The following is a 10902-nucleotide window of genomic DNA, read 5'->3' on the forward strand; positions in this document are numbered from 1 at the left end:
GTGTGTGTGTATTTATAAATATATATGAATGAATATATATGAATACTCCATTAGAAAAAATTCTGAGTAGCAGCTTAGTGCTCTACCACTAACCAAAAAGGTGAGAGTCTGAACCCATCCATAGGGGCCTTGGAAGAAAGGCCTGGTGATCTTCCAAAACTCTTAAAGAAATAGACTATCGTTCTAATCATCAACACATAAAATTAAATTCACTTGATGGCAACTGGTAGTAGTAAATTATTTTAGGTAGTGTAGTGAGACAGCAATAAATGAAATGTCTTTGACTGATCATCTGACTATATGTTTTATCCATATTAATTCCCTAGAAATTGTTGTCATCAGATGAGCTCTACAAAGCATATGGGAAATTCAGAAGTGGGAAGAGGAAACCCAAGGAGCAGAGGTATTGTTCTGTTGAGATTCCTCATCCAAAAAATGCCAAGAGAAATCTCTCCAGTGAATTTGCTGCCTGTGAAAAGCAGCCTGGGCCCTCTGTGGACCCTTGGGTCCTTCAAACACTTGGATTGAAAGATCTCAACACCATTGATGACACCTTATCAGCTAACTACAGTGCCTCTTCCTTCCATCCCACAAGGATCTCCAGTGCATTTCATCAGTTTCCAGATGATGCAATTAGCTATGAAAATGCCCCCAGGGAGGACCTGCTGATTGACTATGGAAGTGACAGGACAACCTCTCTACAACACACTGCCAGTCACAGGGAAAGCTTTCACTTCCTTCCTCAGCTTCCAAATCCTCCTGGAGGGGAGCAAGCCCTTCAGTACTATACTGCTGATGTGTCCCCCAACAAGACAGAGGTGGCTTTTTCCACATCCCTGAGCCCTCACTGTAATGTGAAAACACATTCCTTCCACCAGGGACAAGCTTTTGTGCGTCGTGACGAGGAGGGAGGTTGGAAGTTTACCTGGGTCCCTAAGCAGTCTTAGTGACCTCCTTTCTACCCCAAAACACTGCCATGACCCTGTTTACACAAACTTTACACTTGAACTGGAATGTTTGGAACATGGAAGCAATTGCTCAGACTGTCTCCTGACATTTTAAATGTCAGTCTCAATCTACCCAGGCAAATCTACAGGGAATGATTTCCAAGAATCCATAATGAAACATGCCTGCTCTTCTTTCACCTAAATTTGACTTGTTTATACATCAATGCCTGCTGTTAACTTCTTCACTTTGTCCTTTACTTGAAAAGGTATTTTCCAATTACCTATCTACTTCCTTGAGACCTAGATATACTGTTCCAATTATACCTAGTCTAATACCTTTTCTTCTTTAGCTAAGCAGTTTAAATGTTGACAGCCTTTGCCTTTTCATATTTCTCTGTCCCCTGCTCCTCAAGATTTTTTTTAAACTTTGTTATAATAATTGCATTTGTCACTTCAAGTACTATCATTGAGACCTCTAATACTTGGAGATTCGATTGAAACAAGTAGATATAATGTAGATGTAGATACTATATGTAGAACATTTCAGAAAATTAACTAGTCCATGGCGAAGGAGGGGGGAAATAGTCCTTCCATATAGCTACAACTCTACTGATTAACAGGGAGCTCTAGAAAGATAATTACAATTACTTCAAAATGACCCAAAGGTACAGTAGATCCTATAGGCATTTGGCATTGTCTCTTCAGTTACTTGTGACTAAAACTAAAGCTTTCAGAACTTGTAGCAGTAGAACAAGTCATCATTCTAACTCCTCTGATCCATACTCCAGTTTCTGAAAGTAAGGTCTCAACTACCTCCACCACTCTTTTAATCATTTCTATTCTTTGATTAAACCATGACCCAAAATATTTGTAGAATACCAACTAGGTGTCAGGCTTTGTGCTAAAAATAGTGAATTAAACAGTCTAACCTTGCTTATGGAACTCAAAGTCTAGCCACTCAATTGCTGAGACCTTTGGAAAGTTTCTTCACTGTTGTGAATTTTAGTTATAGAGATACAGAAGATGAGATTAGATCAGATGACTGCTGTGGTTCTTGAACTGAGATTAATTAGGTCCCAGGAGTTCTCCAACACTGCCATTTGAGGTCATTATCCGTTTTCATTTTGAAGAGCACTATAGTTAGTTACTAAAGGGAGCTCTAGTGACCTAGTGATAAGGAGCTGGGCTGACAATCCAAATATGAGGTTTTCATCAACTAGCTGCTCTTTGGGAGAAAGATGGACAATCTCGTCCCATCTGATTAACTGCCTCTGAAAGTCTCCTGGAGGGTTAGCTATCGGTTGGCTGACTCAAGGGTACATGCCAACAGTTGTTAGTGTGTAAGAAATTTATTTATATCCTCAAAAGACCAAATGTGAGCTGTTTTCACTTTACACTGCTCTAGCTATATTTCCGCCTAACGTCAACTCATATTGGAGATTGATTTAGGTAGTGTGAGAATAATTGGAACCTAAAACTGAAGAGCAGGGATGCACGTTTCAAGACTTAAGGTGTGCCCGATTCAGGTCATAGTCTTTTTAATAATTTTCTTCTGAGAGCTGGATAATGAATAAGGATGACAGAAGGGAAAAAAAAATAACACCTTTGAGTTATGTTGAAGAAGAGTACTGAATATCCCATGGACTACCAAATGAACAAAGAAATATTTTTGGAGAAGGGACAACTAGACAGTTCCTTAAAGTCAAGGATAGTGAAACTTCATTTCATATACTTTGGACATGTTGCTAGAAAGGGGTATTCTTGGGAAGGGACATCATTCTAGGAAAGGTGGGAGAGAAGAGCCTCAACCAGATGGATTAATACAGTGACTGCAGCACTGGGCTCAAGTATGTCAGAGATGATGACGAAGGCACAGGATGGGACAAGGTTCAGATCTGTTGTTCGAATGGTCATTATGACTTGTACTCCACTCGATGGCACACATTTAATAATAGCAAAATGAACAGAAATATTTGTTTTTCATTAAATATGCATAGAATAAATGTAAACATTGGCATCAAGGATTTCTATCTTTTAAACCTGAAAAAGATATATATTCTTAGTGCTCATGCTATTGCTACTAGTTTCTCATCCACAAAATTCCTATCCTTCCCAGGTTACTTCAAAATTTGAAGTACTACAAATACTTCACCTTATTTTTTGAGTCAAATTTCAGTTAACGACGGAATGCAGAATGCTAAATTTTGCACCATCCTCACCAATTCTTATAAGCTTGAGCCTGTTGATAGTCACTATGTCAGTCTCTCTTGTCAAAAGTTGGTCTCAGCTCTATTTAAACAATCTGCTAGTTCAATGAAGGTAAACGATGATAACTTGGTCTATTTCATGAGTTGTTGTTGTCAGGTGCCATCCAGTCGTAGACAACTCATAGCGAACCTATGAATGAAAGGCCTGAGCACTGTTCATAAGAGTTTCTGGAGGCAAGTCATTTCGGAATTGGATGCCACTCCTCCTTCCAAGCTAGTTTTACTCAATTTCTTGAGTAGTATTGTGGAAAAAAATGAATATATTTTTTAAAATCTGACATCACATATCTAGTATTCCTTTGACTTATGATGTGAACATAGCTTAATACCAAGCAGAGTTTCCACTGGTTATACCTAGTGTCACCAAGAGTCAAACTCAAGTTAATGGCCCCAAACAGCAACAACTTGAAATATATATATGGACAATTCTTTGGATGATATTTTAGAAATCAGATATTTCTTTCTATTCAGTATGCTCTTAATTTTGTGATTATACCATGTATTTGCAGAAAATGAACAGCTTACATTTTATAATTAGGAAGTAGAAAATATGGACTAAACCCCAGCAATTGTGATGAATAATTTTATTATCACATTTTCTTTTGCTAAATTTAAACCATAAATTTGCTTATTTGTATATTGGTTTTGTTATATAATAATTTCAGCATTGAGGCTTTAATAATTCTTTTTTTTTAATCCAAAATCCATCAATAGAACTCTAAGATGTAGGGACATGAACAGACGTACAGTTATACATTTAGAATGGCCAAGAAAGTCAAGTGCCTTACTTTAAAAAAAAAAAAAGAAATTTCTAATGACCCTTGATCATCTCAACACATAATATATACATTTCTTACTAATATCTAGAATATAAGGATAATTGTAAATACTCTTCTATGCAGCTACTATTTCATAAGTGGGTTTTTAAAAATAACAATAATAAACAGTATTTTTTAAAAATCAAAGAAAATTATGTAAATGAATGGAAATTGTTATATTTTATCTAATTCAGGAAAATAGAAATAAGAAATCAGTGATAATAAAACAAATTAACAGATATACATCACAGTTGACACACCCAGTTCTGATTTTCTTTTATTTTTTTAAAGTATTACTTGCTGCCTATAAAGTTGAGATTGACAAGATCACACATTTTTTTGTTTCTGAAAAGATTCACCTTAGGTAAATATTATATGAACTTGTCTTTATTTCTCACAAAACCAAATAGAATTGCTTTCACAATCTACAATTATATAGTGTAAGTATATATCTTCATGTATTTATCTTATTTTTTGCCTACATTTTTGCTATAGGGATTTAATTGGATATACCGCTATCATTTATTTTGGATAATCTTAAAATGTAAATATAACTTAACAGTTTTAATATTTTTAATATTATGATTTTGTGTGATTTAAAATATTTCTAATTATATGTAAGAGCCAAGTGTAATAAATTAATGGTTAATAATAATTAAATAATTGATATAATAATTCAGCAAATGACAAAAATACATTTAATTGTAATTTCTATCAGAAACATTTTTATTGAATTAAAAAACGAACTTTCTTTGCCAATATCTGCTGTACATTTTATATCACGGAGAAAAAAAGCCACCTAAATTTTCGCATATGTAAAATAGTTATATAAATAAAAGTTGGGAGATTTAGTCAACAGACATAACCTATATCAGATTTTACATAGGGTACAGGATTAATTGTTTGTTTAAACAACCTTACACAAATATGATTTAAAAATGCTCATTCACAATGAGAGATTTATTGAGTCCCCAGATTGAGAAGTACATGTGTATGGCTATGACTTCATAAGTGATTGATTGGATCTATGTGTTCAAGAGCTATATTTATTTTTAAACTGGATTGTGTTTTAAACATATTGCTATTGTTGTGTGCTGTCAAGTCAGAATCAATCCATAGATGACCTTCCAGTATGTTTTTGGTGGCAGCAAAGTGCACAGGAAGAGATTGCCCATTCTTTCTACAGAGCCACTGGTGGATTTAAACAATATGACTTTGGAATTGCAATACGGCTTCTTACCACAGGGCCACCAGAAGCGCCTTTTAAAAATGACATTTTAATGTTAATTTTACAATCTCAAGTGTACTACTCACATAGAGTAATGAGATTATAAGAAGAATGGTCTAACAACATGCTTTCAAAAAACAATGGGTGAAATTCTAGGAATCATAACTATCTTAAAGACAACAAATCATGTGAAGGCATGTAAGACAGCATTTTTCCCCATTGTGCATACACTTGTCATGATTCAGGAAGCAAATGGACAGTGGCTGATAAAACAACAGGGGCAGTATATGGTAATGGTCATCATCTATTTTTGCAGTAGACAATGAGAAAATATCCCATTTCATTTTCTTTTCCATTAGGAAAAGACAATTGAGGAAAAAGAAAATCTCTTAGAGTTAAATGGAGGAAACACAAGAGAGTAATCTGTGAAGATTGAGTTTGACTAGTCAAATGGAAAGTAAATTTTGTTATACACATAGATTTAGGCTCCAGTAACATAGCTTTGTCATAGAAGGCTATGAAAATTGAGGCAGCAAAGTGACAGAAATAAAAATTTTCAAGGTAAAAAAATTCTTGTTGTTGAACAAATAACTACAAGAGATTCTGAATTTGGACTAACATTATATTTGTTGTTGTGGACCATCAAGTCAGAGCAGACCCATCACTGAACATCCAGCAAGTTTTCAGAGGCATTAATCACATGGGAGGAGATTGCCCATCTTTCTCCCACAGGCAGGCAAGGCCACCTATTCTCACCATTCCTATTCAATATTGTATTAGACATTCTAGCCAGCTCAATGAGGTAAGAGAAGGAAATAAGTGGCATCAAATTTGGCAAATAGGTGGTGAAATTGTCACTATATGCCAGTGACACAATAATGTACTCTCAGAAAAAATGAAAAAAAAAAAAACACCTCAACAAAATACCTAGTAAAACTTGTAGACCAAATTAGTAAAGTGATTGATTAAAGATCAACATGTAAAAAATCAAATGGATTTCTCTACAACAGCAAAGAAAGCACGGGGGGGGGGGGTTAAAACCACCCTAGTATAGCTACACCATTTACAATATTCAACCACAAGATTAAATATTGAAGAATACACCTAACTAGAGACATAAAAGGTTTGTATAGGAAACACTATAAAACACTACTAAAAGAAACGTTAGAAGACCTAACAAAATGGAAAAAAAATATTCCCTGTTCATGGATAGGAAGATTGAACACTGTGAAAATTATGGTCATACCAAAATAAATCTAACTCAATCTTAATATAGGTATCAAATTCATTCTTCAATGAGATAAAAAAAAATCATCAGTTTCATTTGGAAAGCAAAGAGACCCAGAAGAAGCAAATTGCTTCAAAAATTTAATAAAAAATAATTTAGGTTAGAGGTATATATCTTAAAACCTATGATCTCAAAATCTACTGCACAGCTCTAAGAATGAAAACAGTATGGTTTTGGTAAACAAGACATATAGATCAACTCACTAGAATCAAGAATACAGAAATTAACCCGTCAACCTACAGCCAGTTGCTATTTGACAAGGCAAAAATAAAACAAAGCATTCCATTAATTAGGGAAATGACAGCTTCTTTAACAAATGGTTCTGGGAAAACTGGACATTTGCCTGCAAAAATCAGAAACAGGATCTACACCTCAAACTATACTAAAAGAACAACTCACAGTGGTCAAACTATAAAGATCATGAGAGACAAAATAAGAACAAAATTATAGCCCTAGCCTACAGCATAAATAGGCTTGAGATCATAGCCAAAAATGCACAACTTGGAGAAAAGAGGATTGATGAATAGGACCTTCATAAAACTAAATCCCTGTGTGCATTAAGATTTTTCTTCAATACAATGACAAGTAAGCTCATAGATTTGGGGAAAAAACAAACAATGCATTTGACAACAACATTTCAGATAAGGGTCTTACTACCAAAATTTACAGGATTCTATAGGGCTTTTTCAAGAAAAAGACTATTAACCCAATCACAAAATGGTCAAAAAACAAGAAAATACTCTTCACAATGATACATTCACACAATGGAATATTATGCAACACTGAAAACCAGTGAACTCATAAAACACTACACAACATGGGTGAGCCTGGAAGACATGATGCTGAGGGAAATATCTCAGTTATAAAAGGTGAAATACTGCATAAAAGCATTGTTATTAAACAAGGCTGACATGAGGGATTAGAGGGAGAATAGTAGAAAAGTGGATAGATAATGAACATTGCATTTGAACAGATGAAGGGATGAGCTGCCTGAAAAGACTATATGACTAAGCACTATGTGTATGGCAACAATCTGGAACAAGGGGTGCATTGCAAAATGGACTGAGGAGGAAGGAGGGAAATGTTCAACAATGAATGAATGTAAACCTTATCTTTCTGTAAATTTTTGTTAAAAACAAAATAACTAAACAAATTTTAGAAAAATGGCAAAGGAGGACTTTCAGATTGTCAAGAAACACCTGAGGAAATGTTCAAAATTACTAGCAATCAGAGATGCAAATCAAAACAACAATGAAATACTTCCTTTCAACAGCAGTAGCAATGGTTAATATGACAGCAAACAATGTTTGAGAGGATGCAGAAAGATTGGAATTCTTATGTATCGCTAGTGGGATTACAAAATATTGCAATCACTATGGAAGGAAATTTGATGTTTCCTCAAAAACTGAGCATAGAAATCCCATATGAGCCAGCTATTCCACTGCTATGAATATAGCTCAAAGAAATTAGAAATGAGACATGAATAGAGATATGGACATCTATGTTCACAGCAGTGTTATTCACAAAAGCAAGAAAATGGAAACAGCCCAAATGCATATCAACAAATAAATGGATTGAGAAATTCCTTTATTATCACAAAGTAGTATAATGCAACATTAAGAAACAATGATTTTCTAAAATACACACGCTAGAGAGCATTATGCTGAATAAAATATTTTAGTCACCTAAGGGCAAATATTGAACAGGATCACTATTGTGAAAATAGGATAACTGGGCAAGATATGAGAAGATATGTATAAATATGCAAAAGGAGAAAGAAGGGGCAGAGAAAGAAGAACAAGGAAAAATAATTGGGATAGCAGAGGTTAGTGAGTGGAGGGGGATGAAATAACAGAAAAAGTTCAGCAGAGACTTGAAATGAAGGGGTGAAATAGGCATAGAGTAATGGTAATTATATAAAATACAATGTATATTAATGATTCTATAAAACACAAAGTACATGTACAAAACATGGTATTTAAATACAATTACTTTTTTTTAAAGAAGAGAAAGAAGGTAAGAAGGGTCTACTTCACAATGTAAGGTGGCTTTCCCTTCTGGGGTCTTCAGTTATGTAGGTCTTGGCACGTCCTGGTTCTGCTAAAATACCTGCAGAAAGAAATCCTGCCTGATTCAGCATCATGCTCAAAATCTCTGTTGTGTTTAAGTCCTTTGTTACAGTCACTATGTTAATCCATCTCATTAAGGCTTCCTCTTTTTTGTGAACTCTCCACTTTTATAAGAATGATACAGCATTGTTCACAATAGCAAAGAGTTGGAAACTCAAATGCCCGTCAACAAACGAATGGATAAAGAAGCTCTGGTATGTACATAGAATACTGTGCTGCACTGAAAAACAAGGACCTCATGAAATATTACACAAAATGGGTGACCCTGGAGGACATTATGCTGACTGAAATATCTCAGTCAAAATGACAAATAGTGCATGGTGTCACTTCTGTAAAACAGGACTGACACCGAGTTTGGGGTGGGAGAGACTGAGAAAGATGGAATAAAAAATGTACACTGCACTGAAATAGATGAGGAAGAGAACTGCTTAAAAGGCATAGAGGATTAGGAGTTATTGTCATGACAGGGGTCCAGAATGAAGGCTGCATAGTGGAGTGGATTTGGGGGAAGGGAATGTTATATAACAATGAAAGAATTTTTCTGTTACTTTTCAAAGAGAAGTGCTAATTTGGGAGCAGGGGTGGGAAGGGAGAAAAGTGCAATAATGAATGAATGGAAACCCAAAGTCTCTGTAAACTTTCATTAAAATTAAATTTTTAAAAAAGAAGATACAAACAGTATCACTGTTGTTGTTGTTAATGTTGTTCTGTGCCATCGAGTCTCTTGAGACTCATAGCAACCGTATTTACAACACTGAAACTTGCTCTATCCTATGCCATCTTCACTGTCTCTGACACACCTATCCTCATTACCTCAGTTAGTGCATCAATATCATCAAGGATCTTCCTCTCTTTCTCTGTCCCTCCACTACTCCAAGCGTGATGTCCCTCTCCAAGGACCAGTCCTTCCTTGCAATATGCCCTAAGTATATCAGACAAAGCTTCAGGATACTTGCCTCCCAGGAGTAGCCTAGCTTCACTGTCTCTAGGATGAACCTGTTTGATCTCCTAGCAGTCTATGGTATATTCGACACTCTTTTCCTTCACCACAGCTCAAAGGCACCAATTCTCTTTCTCCTATCCCTAGTGTTTGTCCAGCTCTCTGACACATAGCAAGCAATTATGAAGACTATGGCCTGGATCAGGCACACCTTAGTTTCTAGAGTGATGTTGTTCTTCAGTACTCTGGTGAGGTCCCTGACAGCTGACTTTCCCCAATGCAATTCATCTCTTGATTTCCTGGGTGCTAGTTTTAGTTTACTTGGTTCCACAGGCAACACTCTTGGTAACAGCAGCCAGGAAATGAGGAGATGAATTGCATTGGGAAAGTCAGCTGTGAGGGACCTCTCAAGAGTACTGAAGAGCAATGACGTCAGGCTGGAGACTAAGGTGTGCTTGATCCATGCTATAGTCTTCGCAATTATGTGCTATGCATCAGAGAGTTGGACAGTGAATAGGGATGATAGAAAGAGAATTGATGCCTTTGAGCTGTGGTTCTGGAGAAGATTGTTGGATATACCATGGACTGCTAGGAGAACAAACAGGTTTGTCCTGGAGAGGGTGAAGCCAGAGTGTTCCCTGGAGTCAAGGATTCTGAAGCTTCGTCTGACATATTTTGGGCATGTTGCAAGGAGGGACTGGTCCTTGGACAGGGACATCATGTTTGGGAGAGTGGAGGAACGGCGAGGGAGAGGAAGACCCTTGATGAGATGGATCGATTCTGTGAGTAGAGTGGTGGGAATGAGTGTGTTTGAGACGACAAGGTTGGCACAGGATAGAACAGCGTTTAGGACTCTTATACATAGGGTCACTATGAGTTGCAAGCGACTCGATGTAGCTAATCACAAGATTAAATACTTGGGAGTAAGTCTAACTAGAAACACAAAGGATCTATTCAAAGAAAACTACGAAACATTACTACAAGAAATAAAAAGAGACCTGGAGAAATGGAAGTATATACTCTTGGATAGGAAGGAAGACTCAATATTTTGAAAATGACAATTTTACCAAAGAGAATCTACACCACGTTCAGTGCAATCCCAATACAAATACCAATTCCATTCTTCAATGAGAAAAGGCAATTTCCAATTTCATCTGAAATGGAAAGAGATCCCGACAAAGCAGTCCTTAAAAAGATAAAAGAGGTAGGAGGCATCTCAGTCCTTGATTTCAAATCCTACTACACTGCCTTGGTGCTCAAGACAGCATGGTACTGGTATAATGAC

At 36.1% G+C, this 10902-nt stretch overlaps 1 protein-coding gene across 1 annotated transcript in view; it reads left to right on the forward strand.

Moving 5' to 3' along the window:
* Positions 1-947, forward strand: part of GMNC (geminin coiled-coil domain containing) — a 40842-nt gene extending 39895 nt beyond the window's left edge. Inside the window, exon 6 of the mRNA XM_006897072.1 lies at positions 327-947. Coding sequence (XP_006897134.1) covers positions 327-947 — 621 coding nt within the window. The remainder of the gene's footprint in view (positions 1-326) is intronic.
* Positions 948-10902: the final 9955 nt, after the last annotated feature.

This window comes from Elephantulus edwardii, unplaced genomic scaffold (assembly GCF_000299155.1).
Source record: "Elephantulus edwardii isolate Elephantulus edwardi_28Jun2011 unplaced genomic scaffold, EleEdw1.0 scaffold00199, whole genome shotgun sequence".
NCBI lineage: Eukaryota > Metazoa > Chordata > Mammalia > Macroscelidea > Macroscelididae > Elephantulus > Elephantulus edwardii.